This window comes from Silurus aristotelis, assembly GCF_946808225.1.
Source record: "Silurus aristotelis genome assembly, chromosome: 27".
NCBI lineage: Eukaryota > Metazoa > Chordata > Actinopteri > Siluriformes > Siluridae > Silurus > Silurus aristotelis.
In genome coordinates, this window is record NC_139600.1 from 11,730,334 (window position 1) to 11,758,014 (window position 27,681).

Genomic DNA, 27,681 nt, shown 5'->3' on the forward strand with positions numbered 1-27,681 from the left:
CAGCTTTAAATCTTTATTGGAGAATGTAACTACATGTACACTGAGCTCACAGAAGCATAGAGTACAATTATTATTATGTCTCTTATCCTCTTTTTTTTCAATACATAATTTTTTGGCTGATTTACAAACTTCCTGCTATACACCACCTCTTTGACTGACCTCTCTACATGCTATCTGTTTGAGTCAACAGAATAAAAGAACAGAGGTCATATGTAATAATTATTTATATCTCCTGTCTCCAGTTACACTCTGTATATCTGACCCAGCCTCATCTTTCTCCCTGAGTGTGTATGAGTTTTTTGGATTATCTCAGGCTAACACATACTAACACTCCATGGGTAATCTTTGGATTAGCACCTTTAAGTGAAATTTATATTAAATATGCATACTTTTGTTGTATTACTATAGGAATGAAGCCATATAAATTTGTGTGCCAAATAAATATATGATCAGTACAGGCAGGACAGGCAGAGACTCTGTTCTTACAGCCTAAGCAAGGTCTTATTTTTAGTGAGGGGTGAAGCCATCAAAACTTAATATGGAAATGTAATCTTATTGCCTTGCTCTCTGGCTCAACTGTACCTATCTCTTTTTTGAGGGACCATATCATAACATATCATATCATATCATATCATATCTCACTAACCTACTACCCTTCTGTTGGTTAAACAGGTGCTCAAATTTGGTCCCACCTTCTTTAATAAACCTCACCCCTTCCCTGTTTAAGTTATCCAATCACCCCTTGGTCTTATTTTTTGCTGTTAATAACCTTCTCCCACTGTATCCATCATGTTGCTTATGCAGGTCCAACTTCAGTCTAACAAATTTACCCCAACACCCCCCCTCCTCACTCTCACCCCCTCCCAGAGTCATCAGCAAGATTTGTGTGTATGTGTTTAAAAGGACCCATGAAAAAGTCCTGCTCTTTTCAGGGCAGCAGACATGTGGACTGGACCTTGTTCCTAACTGTTTATGTGACCTGCCGTTAGGAACAAAGCTAAAATTAAAGGAAAAAAAATAAGGAAACTTCTTCGGTTTTTGTTACTGATTGAAGTGTTGGGAACATGAAGTGGGGCTTGTGGCTTGGAGTCGTCCTCCTCACCTGTGGAATTCTGTGTTGGGGAGTAAAAATCCTGGACATCCCAGAGTACGATGGCAAGGATCGTGTCCATGAACTGACCAACAAAAACTATAAGGCTGTGATGAAGATGTACGACGTCATGGTGATCTATTATCATAAAGCTGTTGGCGAAAACCGCATGGCCAAGAAGCAGTTCGAAGTGGAAGAGCTCGCTCTTGAGGTGTGTTCAAGGGCTCCAATATATTTGGAATCAAGTGAATAAATTAGGCTGGATAATTTGTCAAAAAATAAATCTCCAGGTTTGACTAGATTGACCCCTAAAAGGCAAAAAAGCATCGTATTTCAGTAAAGAGAAGATCAAATTGTTAGCAGTTCACCTTACAGTTGATGACCAATATGGTTGAATAGTGGAATCCATCCAGTGTTTCGTTTCATGTTTCCATGCTCTACCCCAACAAGGCTGAAAAAAGATCCAAGTGGTTTTAAGAGGAACTTCTCTACGTATGTAGTGTCTTTACCAGATGGCTAGCTGGTGGTTTGTGATGGCTCCCATTGCTAGCCTGTCAGCAACCTTTAAGTTCAACCTTTAAGTTTAGGATGTTGTTTAAATAAGCCCTTTAACGTGCATGATTAATATTTAGTGATGACAGAGAAGTAAATATTATTAATATACCATTAAATGTGTAATGTATTATAAATTGCACCTGTCTATTTCTGTCAGAATGGACAAAAAGTAATTTAATGGTTTGGTGGTTGTAAGTTGCAAAATTCAGCATTCGTCCAAAAGCTTATACTCTATAACTTTTTTCTGGGCTTTGATTATTTTATAAACAAACAGTTGAATATCATATTTACTAGACCTGCATATGAATGTTGAATTCAGATAAGGCTACCTTTTTTTTTTTTTTTTTTTTTAGTTAATATGACAGCTGAGTGAAAGGTTTCACAGCAGAAGTTTCCTTTACAAGCTTGATAGGTAATGTAACATCAGCAAATAGCACTGGACAACAGTACAGGGAGACAGAATAGAGACACTGTTGAGAGTGAAAACATTTGAGGATAAGCCTTGTAATGCACCCAGTCTTATTCTAACTGTTTCTCTGCACTCACTGCACAAATCTACGCCATAAATCACCAACTTTTATGTCAGCCTTTTTGATATAAATCAATTTAGTTGTTTTTAGATCTTATTGATTTAGCTCACTTCCAATTTGAGCCGCAGGCTCATAGTAACTGGACTCCAGCTGTCTATAAACTGATGGCTTTGCAAAACGTTAGCATTTCCATGTCTCAAATTATAGAGCTGAAACAGATATGTGTAGAAATAGCCTTGCGTTCTGGCATAAAACAATTTAAATTTGATTATTGTTAGAATGGATATTCATAAAGATTTGAGGAAATTATTTTACTATAACAATTTTAGAGGAAAATGCTGTATCAAAGATTTAAAAAGATTATAAAAACCTTCATTGAGGGGTTCAATGGGTTCAATGAGTCCAATTTACTAAAAATAAACCTAGTTGCCTAGAGCAGAACCTTTGTTAAGGCTTATCTAATAGGAATTTGTGTAAAATATGTTGTTGAAGACTGTTCCTCAGGCTAAAAACTAGCTACAGAGCTGGCAAAATTAGAATTGATAGTTTTTCACCTATATTAATTTTATTTACATACTCTGGTCAGCAAACTGACATTAATTGTTAAAAGTAAACTACAAACTGAATGCATCAGTTTCATAATAAATATTTGATCTATTCAGCATTCATTGCCCAGTTAATAATGAAGCACAAATGTAAAGCAGAAGACAGAAAAACTTCCAACTTGTGTTTAATAATTGAGCATAAAATGTTTTGATACGTAATACATAACTACAGCATATACAATATGTTCAGTGTACAGTGAATTGTAGCAACGTTTTTGTCCTCATCCCGACGTTCCCACTACAATCCAGCTGCGGTAATAATCATCATCTGTTTAACAGACTATAACAAGATAGTTGTTTAATTTTGAATGTGTTGCTGATGCCCACTGAGATTTTTGGCTACTTTCAAAGGTATGTGACAGTAGGTGTTATACTGGAATAGTGTTAGATAAAGAAAAACTACTTGCATTTTAAAAATAGTACCTAGTGACTCTTTTGACATAATGTCATTAAAAATATTCAAATATAACAAAGAGTTATTATACCATTACCAATATCATCATGATGTGAAAATGAAGACGTTCTGTTGTAGTTGCTGTCTATAATTTCCTCCTGAAAGCAGCATTTGATGCATTTGAGGTTTTTTTTAATTATTATTTGGATATTACTTTTGGAGCTGAAACATATTGTAGTGGCACAACAATGGTGTGTTAGTGTAATATGTGAACAAACCAAAAAAAAATCTAGTTTCATGGATCATTACTATTCAACCAGAATACCCCTTTTTTTTCTGTAGGGTTTCGCTACTTTAAAAAACAACAAAACAACAACAACAGAAATGTCAGAAAGAACACAATATTAGGATCACTATTAAAGTGGTTAGATGGTCAACAGAGTTTGGTTTGAGATGATCCTAGAATTCCAATGCTCTGACTGGTTTATTGATACTACAACTAACCAGATGGACTGATTAAAATATGGTAGCCACTATAAGATGGCACTGAAATCCATGAACATTGTTCATCTTACTTGTGTATCTATATGTGTATTGCACCCAGCATATCAGCTAGCCTTGGTTTATTGGTCAAACTAGTTATTGGGTCAAAAAATCTAATCTTTAACTGTAAACCAATTCAACACTGAAATGAAATGGATGAAAATGTGCTTAGCAGGAAAAAAAAAACTGTCAGTGTACTGCAGATGCACCCCAAAATGCTCAGCAAATCACTTAGGTCTTCCAGTCATCACAAATCATTTTAATCATTTGTCACCTGCCTTGTGGCAAGGACATTATCTCCAGAATACTGAGCGAAATGGTGATACGTGCTGACATCTCCAGAATACCTACACCTCAGCTGAAAGTCAAACGTGAGAAACTTAGAGCATGCTATGAAGAGTTGCTAATGATAGCAATGTTAGGCCAAGGTTATAGAACCACCCCGTTATGTGTCAGCATCTTGAAATGCTTTTACACACACATCTCACAACAAATTACAATAGGTTTATATGATTCATTCAAAATGTAAGAGGACTAAAAAACAATAAAAAACAAAAGGAAATGTCGAAAAACAAGGGCACTAAGAAGTTTTTAGAGACTTTTAGAAATTCTTTGAGGAAGACAGAGCCAGACATTTGACAGAGTTCTTACTGATACTGTATGCGAAAAGCGGAGGAAAAATTGTTTTAATAGCGCTAGATATCGTTAGATATCTTTATACAATCTAACTGCTGCATTTGTTAAACTGGATTATTGGCAAAAACTAGTCTTTGCAGGCAGATGTTAAGGCATGATTAGAAAGTCTGGTACTAATACGTTTTCCCAGACTCATAAATCATGCATGCATCTTAAATAGATATTACATCATTACTTTCTCTATAAATATCTGGCACCTTAAGATCATCTGTTTTGTTACAATTGAAACAAAAATGTCCTATCATTTTCCTGGATGAACTTCAGATTTTATTTATAATTGTATAAATGTGAAAATCAGTTTCTCTGATTAGCTTTGCTGCCTCCTTTCTTTATTTAGACTCTTACCAGACTTTCTACTCTGCTGAAAAGAAGCCATGTTTTATGCCATAGCTTAAACTACAGCCCAACGTAAACAAGCAACATTTTTACCAACATTCACAAGCCATAATCAGTTTGTTTGCTGCCTGTCTTCCCTTTTGTACAGAGAGAATTATATTTCATGATCTCATGTATTTGATTTGCTTTCTCATCTGTTCCTTTAGAGGAAGTCCCTTAAGCTATTGCAGACCTGTCATGCTAACCAGAACATGACTATATCGTAGATCTATGCTAATGCTCACTTTCTACACATCACCAGAGACTTAATTTTCTGGCTCTGATAGCTGCCATGAGGCAGCAGAACATGGAAATCAACAATTATAATAAAAGCTGTATTTTTTTAATTGGCTTGAATCACTTTGTGTATATCTGAGATAGTCTTTAAATTGTCAATGGTATGATGTAATAATGATAATAGCCCAGTGGCACAATGGTGAGTGATTGAATATAAATGGATAGGTGCCAGTGGAAGGCTAGCTGAGAAGGTGTATACAGAAAGTACCCTAGATGGAAATGTGGAAAAGGGTATGTATGTGCTGGATGTGTAGGGTGGTGGTGGTGGTTGGCAATTAAATATGTTCAAGAAATGGTTTAGCACTTTTGCCTTCCCAAACATTGGTTCATATTGAGATTTGTAACCTGTAACCACTTTTCTGGATGATGTTTTTTATGCCTTTTTTAATATTCTGTGTCCCCGTTCTCTCCATTAATTGCAGTAGAATCCATACATACAGTTCACTGTAGTATCCATAGAAATAAATATATAATTTTCTCTATGTCTTGTATATAAATCTTATTTGAAATGTGTATAGTTTTTAATTGGCTGAGTAGGAGGACATGCAAGTGACTTGCACAGTGTGAAATATAGTAAGTGTATGTGCACACCTTATATAGCAAACACACTTATGGATTATAAAAATCAGCTGATAGAATCATACTACTTATTTATCTCATAAGGCATGTTAGCAACTAATATTAGCCTCCAGAAAATTATGTTGCCATAAATAAGATTCAGTGCTAACTCCTGTTTCTATCAGTTATGTTGTTCCTCAGAGGAAAGGGATGTTAATCTTCGATAATAAATAATTCAGCACGAATTGAAGGTACCAGTATGGAACCTCTTTGATAAATAGATCAGTCAGATGTATTATGTAGGCTCATATAATTTAATGCATACATGCAGAGGTGTCAGACCCCCAGAGAAGCACACAGAGTATATCTTCTCGATTTAGCACACCTAATTTCCCCATAATCTAATTACCAAGGCTATTAAAAGAGGCACCCTTCAAATCTCAGCAGGTATATGACTAACCTGTATTTGATCCTGCAACTACCACATTAATACATCAAATCTAGTGTCAGTGAAACTGTGATAAATTGCCCAAAGCCTATACATAAAATCATAAACATTTGGTGTTGTGATGAATATGCTTTTCCTCCCATAACTCTGCAGTGCTTGTTGAGTAGAGATTGCAGCCTGTTGTGCATGTCAGCAGGTTTTAATAGCTGCCAAAATATTTCTCCATGCCAGAATAGCTTTTGGTGGACATAGCCCGTTGACTGTCTGGAAGCCTCTAATTTTAGCCTCTATTACCACCCCTCCAAAGCCCCTGACATTCTACCACTGTGTAGCTTGTACTGTGAAGATGTATGTAGAGCAAAGCACACAGTCATTTTTAATCAAATGCCAAAATATATTCTGTATCAATATGGGATTATGCTCTCTGTTTCTGTAAAACTGGGCCTTGCTATGACTTCATGGTCAAGACAAATGTCTTGTGAGTAAAATATTCATCGCCTGAGCGAATAATAAACATGCCGTTTGTTGGGGTGGAGATGCACCATTATGTGAAATGTGAAGTAGAGCTACTGTTAGAAATACAGTAAAATGGAAAGGTTATGAAAAACTGATCTACACCTTCTGTCAAATTAGAATCCAGAATCCACCATTGTTGTGACACATTAAAAAAAACTGATTCAATAGTGAAATTGTGTGCCCATTCATGTGTAGCTTTTATTACTGCTCTAGAATTTTCGAAGTAGAAAAATCCTTGCCATTTCTTTTAAAGATTTCATTATGTTTTCAGTAGCAGGACAGAAAAATAATTATGCAACCTGTTTGCAATTATAATTCACATGGGATTAAGCATAACTTGACATAATCAAATGTGAGAGTCGCCTTGAAATAAGTAAAACTGTGTGTAAGATGATTTTTACAAAAGCAACCACTGTAAGTCAAAATTGCAAGGTGTGAGATGATGAACAACTTCCTGCAGGTATAATGGACACACATATTAATATGACATAGCTCTGTTAAAAAAATGCATGGAAATGAGAGATGAGAGAAAGTGCAATGAATTAGTTAATCAGCAGAAATAGTACTCATGGTAAATTGAGTAAGATTAAAAGAAGTTATAATGGCAAAATAAGACATAATATATACCTTTATTTGTCCCACAGTGGGGAAATTTCTGAAAATAAGAATGTACTGTATAGTGTAGAGAATATAGCATATAGTATGTTTAATTATATTGTCATACTGTAAAACACTGTACTTAAAAACTTTTTTTTTTTAAATTGTAATACGTTTTTGCTCGAGGTTTTTGTTAATTGTGGAAACAGTCACATTCAGAAATACAGAAAAACTATTGACTTCCACTTTGTTACACAATCAGCCAGTGCTCAATTGGTCCTAGATTTCTTTTTCAGAAGGCTTTTTCAGTTGTAAAACTAAACATTGATTGCTCAAAACATGCATACATTAACCTACCTGTTAGTAATGACGTTGACGCGATTATTTCTCTCATATTTCATAAAATAGGTGAGTTTTTGGATTAAAGCTGAAATTAAAACCAAATCAGCTACACTGCTGTGGCTCAGTACAGAAATTTGTCTTGTTCACATCAAGCTTGCGTCATCAATAACTATATAAATGAGTGTACAGCCCATCTCCATTATCCAATGTTATCCAATCCCCTAGTCTTTTTCACTATCTCTGACATGCTGCATAGCAGCAGGGGACTCAAGTATGTAATGCTTTCAAGGACATGATGTCCTACTGTCACTAGCCTGAGTTTTCTCAGTGCTGCATATTAACTCCAGGCTGTACATCAATTCCATCCTTCTAAATGTTAGAATGAATATTATTACACTACATCTCTGTAATATACAATGTACCACTACTGTATATCCAAATCATATAGATTTGGCCATTCTATACCTCAATGGGTAGCCATTTTACATAGTTTTAATTCACATTATAATTACATACCTTGTGATTACCCTGACTGTTATAAAACCAGTGTGAAAAACAATGAAGTAAATTTTATCATGTGGTGTAACTATGCAAATGAACACAAAAATAAACAGGGATTTTGCTGCTAAAATGTAATTACACAGTGTCGATGCGAAATAAATTGCTACTGATAATGATTTTGTTTCAGAGGTATAAAGCAGAAAATAACATTTTTCTGCTCATAGCCAGATGTAACAGCAAGATGGGGTGAGCCAGTGCAGACTGACTCACATTTCCCTGTTGGAAGAAAATTGAGTTTCAGAGATGTTTTATTAGCTGATATGTCATTAGTTGTATTGCAACACACGATTACTTCTGGGATGCATCAAGCAACAAGACTTGAATTTTGAATGCATCATTTTGAATACTGAACAAGTCCCATGGTAAAGTAAATATGGCATCATTATATTTTTTGTTACTTTTGTATACATTTTCTAGGAGAATTTTAACAAAAATCATCATATCATTCTTTAGGTGAACATTACCATGCCAAACCTATATCTTGGTGAGGGCAGTAATACATTAGTGGGGCTCCAGTTTGACTTTGGCAGCAGCAAGGTGCACAAGAGCAATTTATTGACAGCATACTGATAGCACTGTATATTGGAGCACATTCTTATACGGTATTTCTTGTTGAAACCACTCAGCAGGGGGCTCTGACTGCACCAGATTCCATGGTAACATGGAATGTTTAGTAATCTAGTACACACTCAGCCTTTGCTCAGTGGTTGTTGCTTTATAAATAAATTGTGACTTGACCACACTGAAATGGCAATAGATGAGTAGATAAGTGACATTTACATTTAATAGCTTAAGGGGTGCTGGAATTTGAATTGACCTTTTGTTAGAAGTCCCAAGTCTTTACCAGTGAACTACTACACTTCCACAGAATGACACAGTATCTATTAAAACCATAAAACACTATCTAACTGCAGAATAATTAAGTGATCAATTCTTTTAAATTCTGAAAGCAAATGTCATACTCTGTCAAAAATTGTAATTTAAATGAAATTATACAATGGCAATAATGCAAAATATTTTCCAGAAATACAAGGTGAAGCTTTTTGTATCACCCTCATAGTTCCTATGACTTAAACAGCAAAGGTCTGTGGGTAGATCTTAATTGCACTGTGCATGCAAGTTGGCTACAGAGCTAAAAGCATCCAACAAGGAATAGTAGATGACATTTCATTAAATACGAATAGATATTCAGGATACTAAAATCATTTACGAGCTGTGATATATGTTTTATTACTCTGTTGAGGGTAGCCAATGAGAATTAGGTTATTGTTTTTTCTTAGCTTTGACCTTCAGAACGGTACTGACTCCAATTTAAGTTTCATCAACCACATTGATAAAGGGCGCTAAGGTGTCTATGTTTTAGCAAAAGAGCGAATGTAAATAGGTAATTTTAGTTAAGTTCAGTTGAGTCAAGTGTTTAGCCATTTTCTGATTGTACAGTTAAATAGCTAAAGTATTAATATATCTAAGATTTAATGGTATTTGATGAAAGATGGCCCAAGGGACTAAAACGGGATTTGTTTCATTAAATGGGGACATCCTGAATATGATTTGATGCTGGATATGTATGTGGATAGTTATAACCATGTTGAATATTGTCCAACTCTTTGGTCTCTTTGCTAATAAAAGTACACAGTAGCATCCGAAAGTTTGGTCAAAATTTCTGTTAATTTGAACAGTTAAGCAAATGATGAAGATGAAATGATCTCCAAAAGTCCAGAAAGTTAAACATGAAACACTCTTTTGCAATATTTGAAGCAATAACCAGTTTGTTTTTATTTATTTATTTTTTAAAATTTAAGAGTGAAAAAGAGAAAGCAGCACCCTGCAAAAGTATAGGAACCCTATGAGACTTGAGCTCTCAAATAACTTTGACCAAGGTATCAGATCTTAATTAGCATGTTAATTGGCTTATTCACATGCATCATTAGGAAAGGCCAGGTGGTGCAAATTTCAAAACTTTATAAATATCCAGACTCCTCTAACCTCGCCCCAACAATCAGCAGCCATGGGTTCCTCTAGGCAGTTGTCTAGCACTCTCAAAAATGAATATGATTGCGCCCGCAAAGCAGGAGAAGGCTCTAAGAAGATTGAAAATTGTTTTCAGGAACCAATTTCCTCAGTTCGGAATGTAATTAGGAAATGGCAGTTAAAAGAAACAGTGGAGGTTTGGAAGAAAAATATCAGAGAGAACTGTTGTAGGATTGCTAGAAAAGTGAATCAGAGCCCCCATTTGACTGCTAAAGACCTTCAGGAAGATTTGGCAGATGCTGAAGTTGCGGTACACTGTTCAACTGTTCAGTGAGACCTGCACAATTATGACCTTCGTGGAAGAGTCATCAGAAGAAAACCTCTCGTGTCCTCATCACAAAATATCAGCGTCTGAACAGCCTAATGAATTTTAATAAAGTCCTGTGGACCGATGAGGTTAAAATCTAACTCTTTGGCCACAATGAGGAAAGATATGTTTGGAGAACAAAAGAGAGAATTTCATGAAAAGAACACCAGTCCTACTGTTAAACATGGAGGCAGATCGATCATGCTTTAGGGTTGTATTGCATGGGGAACATTTTCACAGGAGAGGGGAAAACGAATTCAATTTAATTCCAAAAAATAACACCATTTGTAAAAAAAAAGGTAGAAAGAGGACGGCTTCTACAAATGGATAATTATCCTAAACACACCTCAAAATCCACGGTGGACTACCTCAAGAGGCACAAGGTGAAAGTTTAGCCATTGCCCTTACACTCTCCTGACCTAAACTTCCACAGAACTGAAAGACTCTTGGCTGGCTACAAAACGCATTTACAAGCTGTTATATTTGCCAAAGGGGGTGCTACTACTAACTATGCATGGTGCCCAAACTTTTGCTGAGGGCCCTTTTTCTTTTTTGTTATTTTAAAATTGTAAAAGATGAACATAAAATAAAAAGATTTTGTTTAAAATATAAAGCGAAGGTGTCATCTGTAACGTTATGCCTTTTGGAGATCATTTCGTCTTCCACTTGCTTAACTGTTCACATTAACATCAATTTTGACCAGGGGTGCCCAAACTTTCACGTCACTGTATTTTTTTGGGTGAAGCAGTAACATCAAAAATGCACTTGTACAATCCTCAGACCGATTTGGCAGGACTTCAGTGGTTGAACACTTCGACACGAAGTGCAATACAACAATTTTATAGAAGTTATCTGGACTCTGAACAGAATGGAGGGACATGGAATGTTGTTTGGTATGCGTAGGCATCTTCCTCTGCAGGACTTGGACCAAGAAACAATGGCTTTGTGCTACCAGTCTATAGTGGGATTGTGCTATTGCAACTCGGGTAAACCAAAGGATGGTCTGATATATTAGAGAATGGATGGGGATGAATGGTGGGTGGCACTTTCCACTATTTGTGGAATTGGTCATGTAGCCCTCTTTATGTTTATGCAGGAGGAGTCATGCACTTATGGAGGAATGCAATGGATGGATGGAGCTTTGCAGCTCATTCACTTGCCCAGCAACTATTACAATATTCAACTTTATCTGAGTCTATAATGGAGAAAAATCACAGAGATTATTTTGGTGATCAATTAAATGTGAAATTCATTAAGGTTGCAATGCTCTAGGGACCGGCTTCTGCCTTGTGAAGCTTCATGACCCTATCACCTCCATAACTTTGTAATGTTAAAATGATCAGCCGTAGACATATCAGCATTCGATTTCATAGTAAAGTACCAGGGAAGATGGATAATACCTTGCTTATGGACACTAAGCAATGTGACTGCTTATATTCATGATGTTGTTCCAGATATAGTTGTATAGTGTATCCATCTCAATGGTAATTTTCTTTGTTACATTGAAGTGAAATCAGTTGCATATACATTTGAGCACTCTAATAACTGACAGAAATATGTATTGTAAGACCAAGTCCTATGATATTGATAGCCAAAAATTTTAGATTATATTTATAAATAAACACACACTTGTAAGCATCACAGGAGACAATCCATGCATTTGGCTATTAAAGTAGGCATCTTTGATTTTCATAGTTTATGATTCATATCTGTAGCTCATTTTTACACTCCTAGCTTTTTGTCTCTCAGATGATGTACTCAGATGAACCAAGGCTACTTGGTTCTGCTAAGGATGTCACTTTTTCTCTCAGATATGCTTACTACATCGCTCTGCTTACCTACTACATTGTGAACAAATCTTCTGCCTCTTGCTTTACAGTATATGTTGCTCCTTCCTTTGACTTCATGTAGCACATTGCTCACCTTTAATTGCTATGCTGTGGTTGTCACTCCCCCAATATTGCTCTACCTTGAATATTGGCCCCCGCTTAAAATAAACATTGATCCATCTTCTGGCACCACAATGGACCATAGACCCAATAGATGACGGCACTTTTCCGGCATGCTCTGCTTGAGAAATTACTCATTTTGGACTAACTTGGCCAGTGAGCCCCCATAAGTGGATGTAGTTCATCCTATTACCTCAGGGTCCACTATGAATACATATTATTACAATTCAGGAGCCATGCTTTGGGGGATGGTTCTCTTATGTGTGCACCTTAATCACCAGACTACACTACCCATCAAAACATGCATATCACTGTCATATGATCCCACTGATCACACACCCTTGTTCCTGATTGCACCTATTGAGCACTTAATTTACACATTTTTGTATTTGACTTTGAATAAAATTTGTTGTGTTACCTGCTGTCAGATTGTTATAGTTACTATTTATCCATAGCTCATGTTCAGACCCCTAGTTTTTGAATTGTTTTGATATTTGTTTTATTTGAAAATAAACCCCTTGCAAATCACTTAATTCACTTGCAGGCTGAATATAGAGAAAGGTGCACTTTTATGGAGTTAATCTAACTCTTACAGCTGTGAAAGAACACTTACAGGACATCATATCATCAAGGACTACCTGAGTGCAGAAATCTTAAGGTGTAAAATTAACAAATGTAATCAAGTCATTCCCCTTTAAGTGACATGTATTGATGTGATTATGTATTGTAAACCGACAACCTGAAAAGCATGGAATTAAACCTGCCATCTTCAAACCATTGAGATCTGAAACAGCTCTGACCTTTTGGATGCTTTCATGAATTTAATAAATGTCCTTTATTGCGGACTTTCAGGGTTTTTATTTTGTGCTCTCCATTAACCCTTTGACTGTGGTCTCTTTTAAAACCCATATACATTTTAATATTTGAACCTGCCATATATTTTTTTATAGCCAGGTCAGGCAAAGGTCATGAGTGATTCATCCTTACACATTCATGCAAAGGCAGAGCTACATTCATTTCCTTTTTTTGTACATTAGTTTTATTTCCTTTTTATTTCTGGAAACTGTGAACAGAAAATGTACCACCATTATTCAACTTTTAGATAGACAAATGCTGTTTTCTCGCCTTTGTGAGCAGCATCTAAAACAGATGGTCTGTGTTTCTCTGTCGCTTGCTGAATGCATGCTCGTGTTGCTCATGTCTGAGTCATTTCATCTGTCATCATTTTTTATAGTGCCATAACCAAACAACACCTCAAAAACTTCAAACCAGCAGCCAGATGGTTTGTTCCAAAGCAAACTTCAAGGCAAACACAGTTGAATTTAACTAAATTCAACAGTTGAATACATGAATTACATGATTTGAACAGTCATTAACATTTAAAAGCGTTGTGTCAGAATCTGTGCAGTATAAAATGTAGCCAGATGTGCTACAACCTTTTAATTCTGCTGTAAAGGGCTGTACCATAGAGCATTTTCTATATTCAGTATGGATTGGAATTATTTCAAATGCAGCATTATCTAATGGTAAAAAAAAATGCAAAAAAGGCACAGTCAGACATTTGTATAAATGTATTACAGTATGTGTGCGCATGGAAACTTTCCATGGTAAAAGTTAATTAAAATGTAACTGAATTACACTGTTATTTTATCATTAGTCTAAGCTCCAGACATTTTGTGAACAGAGCTGAAACCATTTCTGGCCACAATTTCTCCAGATCTTAAGGTTGGAATCTGATCTGAGAAATGAAGCCTATTTTATGGTACTTAAATTAGCACTAATTAGCATTAACACTAGCAACACATTGAGACATAGGATAACAAAATGTTTACAACGGTTACATTTCTTTTGTGTTAGACAGATATTTCGATTTCCTTGCCTAATATGTTGTTGAACACATATTCAAGTTTAATACACATTTCAGAGGAAAGAGCTAGGGGCAAAAAGAATCACACTGCTGCTGTTGCTAGTCTCTACTGTAAATCCTGCATGCAACTTCTTTGTTGATGGTTCCATTCATATGTGTGATGTTCTGCCTAGCTTGGGAAAACATTGTACGTAGACTGATCATTTTCTTACTGTGTACCTGAGCATATTTAATTATTTTCTAACTTAATTGTATGCAAGGGATTTTGGATGTGGGATGCATATACTGTACTCACATAGCCTTTGGGTGTTTTATGGTTATGAAATTGTGAAGTCAAATTGAGTAACTGTGTGCATTTTTGCTTCAACAATCCTGCTTGTTTTTGGCTGCATTGTGGGCCATGCTTGCTGTCTCTTCACACTTGGTCATTTTGAGCCAAAGTGTCCTGAATTGAATAGTTCTGAGTTATGCTGAATGCGCCTGTCTGCTTTTTGGAGTTAAATGATAGTTTTGGTGGTTGTCCTACCCTACTCTAAAGCGACCCCTAACTTCTCTCTGCAGTTGCTAACAAGCCCTGCTGCCCTCACCTACCAGGTATGTCCAGGCCCTCATCCTGTTCTCCTTCTCCTTTTCCTTTTTCCAAATTTCTCTGATTTTTTACTTAAAGCTTGGCCAATCACTAAAGCCTAATCTGAAAAAAAAAAATCTGAATGGCATCCTTCCTTTCTGTCTAGGAATGCTTTATTTGGACTACTTTCATCTGTTCAGGTACTTTCTGATCTATTCTATATTTGTGAAATATGGAAGGAAACGGAGAGCGATGCTATTGTAGATTTTTTAATTGTGGCTTTCTGGAATGTCATGAAAAAAGAAGCCAGAATGTGTCACTGTTAACCAATAAATCCATCCATGTCTGCCCTCATCTGTCCATCCATTCAATAAATCCATCCATCCATCCATCCATCCATCCATCCATCCATCCATCCATCCATCTATCCAATCAATAAATCATCCATCTATCCATCCATCACCATCCATCACCATCCATCACCATCCATCCATCCATCCATCCATCCATCCATCCATCCATCCATCCATCCATCCATTAATCCATTCATCCATCTATCTATTTTAACTTCTTTTGCCACACTACCAGTAGTTTGTGATGGATATATTGGTAGCAGTTTAATATGAATTTGACTACAGTGATACAGAATTTCTCAATCCTGACTGATCAGAAAGTGTTCTATAACAGCATGGCTCATATAGAAATTCCAAATGCAAGCAAAACTACACATTTGTGTCAACGTGCTTTCCAGTATCTCACAAAAGTGAGTACACCCCTCACATTTTCAGCATCCATTTTATTGTATGTTCACAAAGGAAAAAAACTATAGAAATAAAACTTGGATATAGTTTAGAGTAGTCAATGTGCAGCTTGTGTAGCAGTACAGATTTACTGTCCTCTAAAAATAACTCAACATACAGCCATTATTGTCAAAATAACTGGCAACCGAATGTGAGTACACCCTAATAAACATGTCAAAACTGTCAATATTTTGTGCACTATTGTTATCCAGCACTGCCTTAATCCTCCTGGCATGGAATTCACCAGAGCTACACAGGCTGTTCCTGGGATCCTCATCCACTTCTCAATAATGACACCACAGGGCTTCTCCGCGTTCTGCTTAAGGATGCCACACAGGTGCTTAATAGGGTTATAATATGGTCCCTTGAGAATATATACTAAAATCGTTGCTGAAATGTGATGGGTGTACTCATTTTTCTGAGATACTGTAAGTTACAGAGGGGATTTTAAATTGAGTGATCCATATAGATGGAATAAAAGCATGTGCAATTATTTATCTAGTGATCTAGTGAGGTTTTCTAAGAATTCTCCAGTGCATTGTAACAGTCAGAGATAAAGCTCTGCATTTTTTAGACATTGAAAACATTCTAAGACTTTGTGCTTTCTATATAACATGGCCAGATGTTTGCTTTGACATTCCACTAATTTAGCAAACGACCAACTTAAAATATAAATGTGTGACACGACATTCTTTAACAAACTAAACCAATATACTTTACTTGAAATCTTAAATCATTTGCCAGACATTCAAATAAGCAAGAGCATATTTTAAGAATTACATACAGTTTAATCCCTAACCTCACGTCTAACCCTAACATTAACTAGCACAACCTTTTTAAACTGAGTCATGCAAACAATCCAAATTTCAACCAAAGAATTTAAACATGATCAGATTTGTTTTTGTTTTTATAACCCTGGTCTTCTGATTCAACAATTTATTTGGCTGTATTGAGTAAAGAATAGTGTCACACCTGGCAATTAACATGTTCTGCATGCAATGAACATGTTTAGGAGACTGATTTGCATTCGAAAAGAGGCTTCAGATAAGTAAGCACTTCTGCAATATAATTAAAAATAAATACAAATGTTGCTAGGATGAAGATCATTTTGATACAGGATGCTAAATTTTTTGCATCTACATACCCGCCTATGCGTGTCTACTTTTCATACGCTACACATTTATCCCTTGTCTCATCCCGCAACCATGTGAACAGTCAGCTTTGCTAAAGAGGCTCTGGTATTGGTCAGAGCAGCTGTTCATCAATGGCTCTAATTTTACAGTGCAGGCAGACTGTATATGCCTCATTGAGTTCTACATTGGAGAAATGTATAGTCTAAATGTTCTTTAGCATGGACTCACTCTGGTGTTTGAGAAGGAGCATATTATTATGTATAGGTGAAATTGTGTGTTTTGTCTTTATAGTGGCTGCGGGGCATGTGTCCTGATTGACAAATGCTACCATCAGGCTTTGTGAATATGTATTATGTGAAAAATTATATTGGCTTTAAAAGCATTTGAAATTATGAATGAAAAAAACTGTTTGCAGTTAAATATTTCCAGAGAAACTTACAGAAATAAGATGTTTCACTAGGAGACCGGGTTCCATATATTAGTTGTCAGTGGTATGTTTGTTGCCTTCTGTTTGTGTGAGGGTCTGGCCATGTGTCAATGCTACATTAACTCTCTGTTTTCTGTGTAGCTTGCCGCCCAGGTGCTTGATGACTTCAATGATGAGGATATTGGATTCGGACTGGTAGATGCGAAAAAGAATGTTGCTGTTGCCAAGAAGTTGGGTAATGTGCCTCTACCTGATCCACAAAATCCCAACACAATTATACCATTATCCATTTAAGTATTCGCTTATACCCTTTTTTCCTCAGGGTGGATATAAACAATAACAACGATATTAAAGAAATCACTCTTGAACATTTCCTAAAATTAAAGTGTCATTTTGGGCCTTGTATAAGTGTTCATTACCTTGAAATGCTGTTTCAATTTTTTGAAGTGTTACAACCAGAAACCTGTGGTTTTTATTTAGTCATTACGTCTTTTTTTACTAGTAAATTTCGAAACAATATTCAAGATTTTATGATCCTGCAATATTTCAATTCAGGAACATTTTAATTAAATTCAGTGCTTTTAACAATGGTCATTGTCTCAAAACAACTCATAAGTAGTTTGAAAAATGCCGCTGGCAACAGTGGCAAGGAAAACTTTTTTCAAATAGTATGAGGACGAAACATTGAGAGAAACCAGCTTCAGAAGTGGACCCATCCTCACCCTCATCCTCCCATCCACATCCTCATATGTGCCACGTTAGTTGAAATGCGCTGTTCAGGAATGAGCACTTAAATGCAGAATTGTAGAAGTCGTTGTAAAAGGCTATGTGTATTAATTATAGTCCAACTCCATCCTCATAGTTCGAGTTGCTCTGTAACTTTATGGTTCTTCAGGCCGTTTATCCGGTACCATCTAACACTTCATAATTTGGTACAAGCAAATTTATCATATTGACATTTGTCATATTGATTTTCTAATTAAACTTAAAGCAGTATACTACCCTCTAGTGGCTGACTAAATCAACACAGCATGTCTAGAGGTGAACCACAAGCCAGAGAGAGCAGTGTGTTAACTATTTAATAGGTTATCTAGGATTTGAGCCAAAATAGTTTATAGATTATTATGTATGAAGGGTGGATTAAAACAATGATGACAAATCTGTGAAACAGAAACATTACTGTATAAGAATGGTTTTCAAACCAGTGCCTAGGTTGTGCAAGACAGCTCAGTTTCTGCTCTAGTTTAACTATTTTAATTCACACATTAAAAAGTCTTGTGAGCCCTAAAGACTGGTTTGAGAACCCCTGTGCTAGAACATAATCTAAAATGTAATCAACTCAGCTACATTGACTGTGTGCTGCCTCAAGTGAAGCAAAACTAAATGTCAAGCACCTTATTGCATTCCTCCTAATGTTATTATATTCTTATTCTTATCCTACTTGTCAGTAGAGCATGTCTCCAGGGCAGGGCAGGCAGCACATTAAGTCTTGCTATTGAAAGTAAGACAACCCTCAAATGAAAAGCTGGTTTTCCATTATACACTTGTAACTCAGTCACATGTTGGGATTCCTCAGAGAAATATGATTATCCCTGTACTGTTGATTGAGAAGATTTATAATAAGCTTCTTAGCAAACATTGTTTTATTCTTTAAAAACAAAAATGTTTTTAGTTTTTGCGAACGTTTGGGAAAGCTGGGTTTTTTTCACTCATGATGGATGCATTTGGTGACAGTAATAAAAGGCAAGTTCATTGAAAAGTACAATAAAACTCACAGGACTGAAATGGTGGGAAGTGGTACAGTAGCTTAGTGCACACAATGTTAGACTTCTGCTCAGATGGTCACAGGTTTAAATTCCAGCACTATTAAGCTTTCAATGAGGACCCTTGAGCACCCTTAATTGCTCAGCTGTATCAATGAGATAACTGTAAGTTGCTCTGGATAAGGGCATCTCCAAATAACTAATGTAATGTAAATGAAATGAATGGGTAAATGCCAAAACAATTACTTTTGGACATGACTCACATCACCTGAGAGGGCCAAACTCTGAAATTGAATTACAGAATAGGTCAACTGAATGTAAATTATGTGAGGAAAATAGAAAATTGACTTGAGAGGAGAGAACATATACATTATATCCACTGTACCCAGGTGATCATGTACCCCAAGCACATTACACAGGCCAAATACTTTTCTTTCATTTAAAGTGTTAGCAAGCAAAGCAGGATATAGCAGGGTATAGGAAGCCTGGTGTTGAAACACAGATCGAATAGAAGACATACTGCACAATGCCATTTCAGACATACAAGATCTTAACTGTCAGCTTAGTGTTGGTATCAACAAAGTGTTCCACAGAATTGAAAGTAGATGTTGTGGTAAATGGAACTGTATTACAGTATATGCTGAAGCTTTCTTTTAGAGCATTTCCTTTTAATTGAATCTCTGGTCATATTTGACTTAATTTACAAATGTTTTTATTTGCTTGAAAGGTGCACACCATGCTTCCAGTATTGTTTTTGTGTAAATCATAATTCTGCTGCTAACTATCCGCCTGATTTTCGACAGGTTTGGATGAAGTTGACAGCATTTATATCTTCGCTGATGATGAGATCATTGAATACGATGGCGAAATGGCTGCAGAGACACTGGTAGAATTCCTCTATGATGTGAGTCATGCTATCTTAGCATGCATACTACTGTACATTGTATATTGTATGGCCAAAGAATTAATCTGCATTTAAACCACAACATTGTTGATTCTGATTGGTCAGAATTGACATTATTGACTGAAAATTTAACTTTAACTCTCATTGGGGTTAGACAATATTAAACATAACTGTAAAAGTGGTGTTGTTAATTGCTTTGGAATAAAATCATTGAAACATGTTTTTGGGAACTACTGAACTTCCCACTTCAGTTTTAGCTGCCAAACCCACCATGGGGTAGTATTTTCCTAGCATGCCCTGTGCCATGTAATGAGGAATTAGTTGGAAGTGGTTGTAAGTGCAGGTCATTTTTAATAAGAAGTCAAACATGGACCACCAAGACAAAGAGAACAAAACAAACATACAAAGAAACTAATAATCATAAAAAACAAAGATTGTAAGAATAACAACAATTGTGGAAGACAAATATAAGAAAATGAGTGTTTTGAAAAGTGATAATTATAAGACAAAGTGATTTAGGTGCAGAGATCATGTGACATGACATGTACTGTAAGGGTGAAGTGGTTGAGGGAACTGCACTCCAGGACCATATTTTTTACCCTAATGTATTTCATTGAACTTTATTTATTTTATGCTTTTTTTTTTTTTTTTTTATTAGACCTGACTCATTATGACTAGCTTCTAGCAACTTTTTGATGAACTCTTTTACTTCTTAGTCCTGTGAAGTACAGTTTTCATGTTTTAATTAACATTGCCATGCTTTATTCCCTGCCGCAAGCAAATATTCTGACCATGTGATAAAACCATGTACAAGTCATGTGAATGTAAATGCTTTTCAAATCTTTATTGAATACTGATTGATGTATTGTTCTCTGTCCTCTCAGGTTATTGAGGATCCGGTGGAGATCATTGACAACGAAGCAGAGCTAAGAGGCTTATTTAGCCTTGTTGAGGATATCAAGTTGGTGGGATACTTTAAAAACGACCAATCCCAACGTAAGTATTTCCTGAGCTGTCTTATACTCAGGTCTTTTTTTCGTTAAAACATGTGACTGTTATTCATTTACACAATCCATAAAGCCAGTGTTCGTTAATATATGTAGATGTTTCTATATCCCAACTATTCTTCCTGTTTCAGACTTTATTGAATATGATGATGCCGCTGAAGAGTTTCATCCCTTTGTCAAGTTTTTTGCCACTTTTAATCCACAAGTAAGCAAAACGCAAACATTCCAGTGCAGTGAAATTTTGAACAACATTTTTCGGTAATACTCAACATTACTAAAATAATTTCCAAATAACATTTTGGAAAGTACTTAAATAATTACTACTATAGTATCTTAACCATCTACTACCTACTATATCAGCATTAAGGTACCACAATAGGAATAGTGATTAAATAAAAATCCAAACTTTTAAAATTTCAAATGGTAAATTGCTACGGTAGGAATATAATTTATTTTAGTCAAAACTCTAATGGATTTTCTTTTCAATGCTGGTGATTATTTGCCTTCCATTGGTGGATTGTTATGTCTTCTGGATAGCATTAAGGACCAATAAAGCACCTTTGGCAATTTGTAGATCACATAGTGGTATCCACAATGTTTCCTTTTATTCGACGATAATGATTTAATGATATAAACTAAGATACTCCATAATAGACACCATGTGATTGCTTATTAGCTGATGGTTTGAAATGGAGTTTGTGGTGAAAACCATACAATTTCCTGTAATGATTTATTTCTTTACTAACATTGGTTACTGTTGCGGTAATCAGAGTTTTTCTTTGTGAATTAATGATATTGAATATTAAGAGTTTAATTTAAGTTCAGTTCATTTAATAATATTTATGTATTTTGAGGTTCAGTATTTATGTGAAATCAGATGTCAGAAAAAGACACACAGCATTACTGCTATTCTCATCATTCCAGTTCCCAATCTAATACCAGTACAATAACCTTCCAGATGCTACTACCATACCAGTGCCACTTTAGATGTCATAGCAGTTCACTGAGAATGGTACACCACCTAAATATATGTGACGGTCCTATAATGTCTTGTTCCACTGGGAGACAGTAGAGATGTTGAAAAATTGTGTATATGAACAGAAGGGCAACAGCCTTAAAGTTGAATTGTTTCTTCCCATCATATTCAAATATAAGCTCTTTAACATTGTTTATTATAATACAAGATACATTCTTAAAAATATTCAAATGTGAGAGCTATTATTAAAATCTAAGAGTTGCAATATGAAGTCTATATTAGAAGCAACTAATCATAATTTCTGAAACAGGCAGTTAATTTGCTATTTTGAGTTGTTCAGTTAAAGTAATGGAAGTATTTTTTATTAATTTTTCTGATAGTTTGATCACTGATTAAACAATCTGAATCCCAGCCTAAACCAACACATAAATGACCTGAATTCTGTCCAAAAAGGACAAACCCAAACTTTTATAATGTTCATGACCTTTACTCTGCATTAAAGAAAACAAAACTTATGCATGAAATAAAACTCATTTCATTGCCGTTCCTATAAGCTCACTAGACTAGTTCATCTAGTTCACGTATGTTATAATTTAGAGCACACTGTCAACAAAGAAAAATAATCTACTATATGTAAATTTTTAGGTCCTATAGCAAAACCAGTGGCTTCCAAAATGTTGCCTGTGGGCACCTGGTACACTGCATGAAATCTGTGAGTCACCTGACAAGTACATTCTGTAAATAGCTTTCATTTGAATAAATTATTTTCTTTCAATTTTCTTAAAATCTTTAAAAAAAAATTCTAATTTTTTTCACTATATATACAATTGCAAAAATTATGAGACCATATAAAATATTAATAGATATTTAAATATAAATATACATAATTAATATATGTTCATGATTTTAAACCTATCAAACATGTAGCCCACTAGATCATTTTATAACTTTAGGGAGCCTTAACTCACAGAAAGGTGGGCGATCCCTAATCTACAGTGTACAGTGTAATTCGAGTGTACAGTGTAATTCAGTGTAATTCGAACTGCATTTCTCACTGTCCTCACTACTGCACCATTTTTTTTTCTCATATATATCTCATATATATCTTTATATACTCTTATATTTTATATAGTTTTTATACTTTATTTATCTGCCTTCTTTTTCTTTGTTTTATTTTTCTCCCCATCCTATTCCCTCATGCCGGACCATCGTAAAAAGCATTTCACTGCATGTCGTACCCTGTATGTATGTGTATGTGACAAATAAAATTGTATTTGATTTGCATCTGCACAGATTGCCCAAAAACTTAAACTGGATCTGAATGAGGTGGAGTTTTATGAGCCTTTCATGAATGTGTCTACCCGAATCCCAGGGAAACCTTACACTGAGGCTGAGCTCATTGACTTCATTGATAATCACAAAAGGTAAAGTCTCACAACAGATGTTTTCTTTAGAATATGAGAACGCAGGATTAAATAACAGGATTATACTGTATACCATTATTTTATGGGAATAGACCTGGTTACTTATTGTGCTATTGGAATGTTTACATTTTACAAAGTTTAACCTGCTTTATATGCTTTACTAAACTGAGGTGGATATGATGTATTATTTGGCCCATTAATTTTTTTAAATGTAGTATTTAAACTAGCTCTAAGTGGTTACGTCTATGTTCTTCAGGCCAACTCTAAGAAAACTAGAACCTCACAGCATGTATGAGACCTGGGTAAGCTTTAAAACAAAAAGCACATATTATGCTTCTTGTCTATTATATTCACGGTAATGGCTCATTTAAGCAGATAATGTATCTGTTTAAAATTTATTTTTTGGATTATGATAGATACTTGGTAATGTATTTATTTATTTATTTGCCTTTTTTTTTTTTTATTCTAACAGGAGGATGACATTAATGGACAACACATTGTAGCCTTTGCTGAAGAATCTGACCCTGGTAAGTGGCATCAAAGTGGGTAAGATATAATGACAGACTGAGGCTTTTTCCTAATTTTTTTACAATGTATAAGAAGTGTTCTTATAGAAGAACATTTTTAGAGAAACATACCATATAAAAAATTTAACATACAGTAGATACTGCATTAATTAGAAGTATTGCGTAAAGAGCACATCTCATATCATTCTATTATACAAAAATACTTATAATATTACAAATTGTAATATAAAAAATTTCAAGTAGAATATTGCAAATCAGGTTTTGGCTTGTTCTACGTGTCCTTACCACCTTTACCTGTGAAACAAACACAGATCAGTTTTGTTTTCCTGGAAAGGTGAAGTGAAAGAGAAACAGGTGAAGGTACGAGACCTGTTAGAGAAGTATGTATTGTTCACATATAGTGCATAATTATATTTTGAAAGTTTCATCGCTGATCTTTGGACTTATTAACTTGCAATTGTCACTTCTGGGCCTAGTAAACCAGTTCAGTGGTATTTCAGATCAAATTTAAAGACATGTGTTTCATAGACCCTTTTATTAAATCATCTTCCACACTATGCATGTTGTTTTGTGGTTGATGTTAAGATATTTGCACGCACACACACACACACACACACACACACACACACACACACACACACACACACACACACACACACACACACACACACACACACACACAATAACAAGTTTAATTAAATTTGGGGACATGCATATTACGAAAATTTAACAGACTGTTATGATAAATACACATGTATTCATTTTATAATTTGAGAGAAGGTACATCAGCTAACAAGTTTCCATTGGTTTATTATTTGCCTCTCAATTGAATTAGATGGTTTTGAATTCCTGGAGATTCTAAAGGAGGTAGCCCGTGGGAACAATGAAAACCCTTATCTGAGCATCATCTGGATCAACCCTGATGACTTCCCGCTGGTGAGAATCTCCATAAAACTTACACTACCAGTAAATCTCTAATGCTGAACTCTAATGCTGAACACTGACCCCAAACTAGATTATAGCCTTCTGAAGTTCAAGTTAGGTACAGTACACAGGGAGACAAAACAACGTAACTGCAGAAACAAGGTGCTTCATAGAACAACAAGGCCACACAAACCTGCACACAGAACTTCATAAGACATACAGAGACATGCAAACAGTGAGAGACAGTGAAATAATTAGCAAAGAACAGAACAACAAAACAGTGGGCACAGTGAAGGACAGTGCATCGGCCACCTGCACACAGAGCTAGTGTGGAGTGTCATTGAGCATGATTGAACTGTTACACAGACAGTTTATTTTACCAAACCGCAGGAGAGTGAATAGTGTGTGTGAGGGATTTTCAATAATAATATTCGTAAAATTATTTATGAAGTGCATTATGTTTTGATTCAACCAATAAAGTGAATGGCCACTAAACATGAATAATAGTCACTGTATGAATTGTTTTATAAAGGAATATCAGCACATTAGTGAAACCTCCATTAACTTTTATTTCCTTAGATATTACTAATTACTTCATTTTTATAAATCTGTGTATGTTTCATATCTAAATAAGGTGTCAGTCTATCTAATTGTTCTTCAACATTGCTTGTATCTGATCTTTGCCTGTGTTTATTTCATTTAGTTGGTACCCTACTGGGAAAACACCTTTGGCATTGACCTTTCCTTTCCACAATTTGGTGTGGTGGATGTAAAGGATGTAAGAACATCGCCTATGTTAACAACTGTTGCCTGAAGAGTTGTGATAAGATGCCTGTCCAATGCCTGAAATGCTCAGCTGTGTTCTGTAAGAGTTTGTGAGTGTTGTCTCTGAAGTGATTCCCTGCATCTCCTAACCTGCCTGCTTGTCTGAATTTCTCTCTCTCTCTCTCTCTCTCTCTCTCTCTCTCTCTCTCTCTCTCTCTCTCTCTCTCTCGCATCCCATTTTCACTTGTCTAACTTTCATCTTTTGGCTGATTAATGGTGTGCAGGGTTATATTAATAATTAATTCTCCTTTATTTATATACTTTAGTTCTCTGGGTTTGAATGCTTCTAATTCTCAGCACGACATTTTTTAAACATGTATGCCAGAAATTCTTAAATCCACTCCCCAGTACCCCCTGCCTGCCCTGCACAGTTTGAAGCTTTTCCTAACCAATAATTAATATATAATTGATGAAATAGATAAACAAATAATAGCACCGGCAAGAATCTGTGCAGGGCTGGGGTAAAGGGCTGGGGTAGAGAAACCTTGTTCGATGTATTTTAGACTAAACAAAACCTGTTTTAGTTTCTCTTTTTCTCCATGATTTGTCACTCTTAATTTCTCTCTGTATATGTTGTACAGGCTGACAGTGTTTGGATGGAAATGGATGATGAGGAGGACATGCCCACTGCGTATGAGTTGGATACCTGGATTGAGGATGTACTGACGGGCAAAATTGACCTTGATGACGATGATGATGATGATGATGATGATGATGATGATGACGACGACGATGATGACGATGATGACGATGACGATGATGACAACGACGGTGATGACGACGACGATGATGACGACGATGATGATGACAACGATGACGACGACGACGATGACGACGATGAAGACGACGATGACGACGACGATGAAGATGACGACGACGATGACGACGACGACGACGATGAAGACGACGATGACGACGACGATGATGATGACGACGACGATGACGACGACGATGATGATGATGAATAAATTCCATGCATCATTTCAGGGACTACACCATATTGAGTGGCACTAGCCCACAATACTTTAATGACCAATGTGAAGTTCAAAATTCATCCAAGTCTTTAGTGTCTGCACATCCCGGTCATCACTTCCTGGTTTTGGAAGCTTTTTTGCCTGTCTAAGTCAGAAATCCATCTGAATCCCTTGATACTTCAGGGCCATATCAGCATTATTTGACTGGTCTTTTTTATAAAGCCCTTGTGGCGTTCCATCTTGTCAATATTTCTCTTCTTGTCCAAGATCCAATTCTCAGTGTTACTTTTAGATGCTCTTTTAAGAGCATTTTCTGAAATAAAAAGGGGGCAAATCTCTGGCTCTCTTTAGCCATCTGAGCACTACAACATTTTAGTAATACAACAGCTACAACATTTTAGTAATATTATGTATATACAGTATGCATATAATATTCCTTTTTATACATGTACCCTTACAAGAGAAATATTTCTTTGCCATGGGGATGGGTTTTATACCCTGCCATGTTTAAGATGAAGCCTTTACAATTTTCAGTTTTAAAATGCTATCGTGAACATACAGGGAAACCAACTAAAATCATTTTGTGCTATTTGTACAGAAAGAAGGAGGTTGTATTCACCGAAATGTCTTAATTTGACCATTTCTTGCTAAAAGAAATATATACCTCAGAAATAAAAGAGCAGATTTTGTCCAATGTTGGAAACATGTGAAGACAAGAAGAGCAAAAAACAAAAACTGTTTCCAGTGGTCTTTATTTCAGTGTATGTGAATGTTTGTGCAGCAAAAATTAGGGATATGAAGCGATATTTGTTTAACTAAAAAGCATTATTATCTAAAATAAAAAAAAAAGCAAATATGGAGGTGCAAATGTTGGGACCATCAGTATCTGAACTTTAAACTTTGTTGGCCCAATTTACATACAGTTGGGTTCAGTGGGCAGATCATGAATTGTCATTAGAAATTAGGAATGTACTAAGTTCTCTGGCTCAAAAAAAATATATAAATGTGCCAACACTTAGCAATCTGACACCCTCTATGTAGCTTACTGAGGAGATAATTAATCATATTAATACATACAAATCAGGTTGGCTATTTAAAAGTATTCAAGAGCTTTTACTGGCTGAATTAGCATCAAGAAAATTCCAGCTAAAAGAACCCTTTGGTAATC

The 27,681-nt window shown here is 35.7% G+C and overlaps 1 protein-coding gene across 2 annotated transcripts; it reads left to right on the forward strand.

The window, feature by feature from the left end:
* The first annotated feature begins 861 nt into the window (after window positions 1-861).
* Window positions 862-27,248, forward strand: casq1b (calsequestrin 1b). 2 transcript variants are annotated; one of them, XM_083532924.1, is made up of 12 exons: window positions 862-1,301; window positions 14,823-14,855; window positions 17,331-17,424; window positions 19,756-19,856; window positions 20,741-20,852; window positions 20,995-21,068; window positions 23,133-23,263; window positions 23,520-23,565; window positions 23,736-23,790; window positions 24,626-24,726; window positions 25,418-25,492; window positions 26,121-27,248. In XM_083532924.1, the coding sequence occupies exons 1-12, from the start codon at window positions 1,065-1,067 to the stop codon at window positions 26,505-26,507; spliced, it is 1,446 nt and encodes a 481-aa protein (XP_083389050.1). In that variant the 5' UTR covers window positions 862-1,064; the 3' UTR covers window positions 26,508-27,248. The 2 variants fall into 2 exon arrangements, with proteins under 2 accessions (XP_083389050.1, XP_083389051.1); XM_083532925.1 differs by lacking the exon at window positions 14,823-14,855 and having other exon boundaries at window positions 863-1,301.
* The last annotated feature ends 433 nt before the right edge of the window (window positions 27,249-27,681 follow it).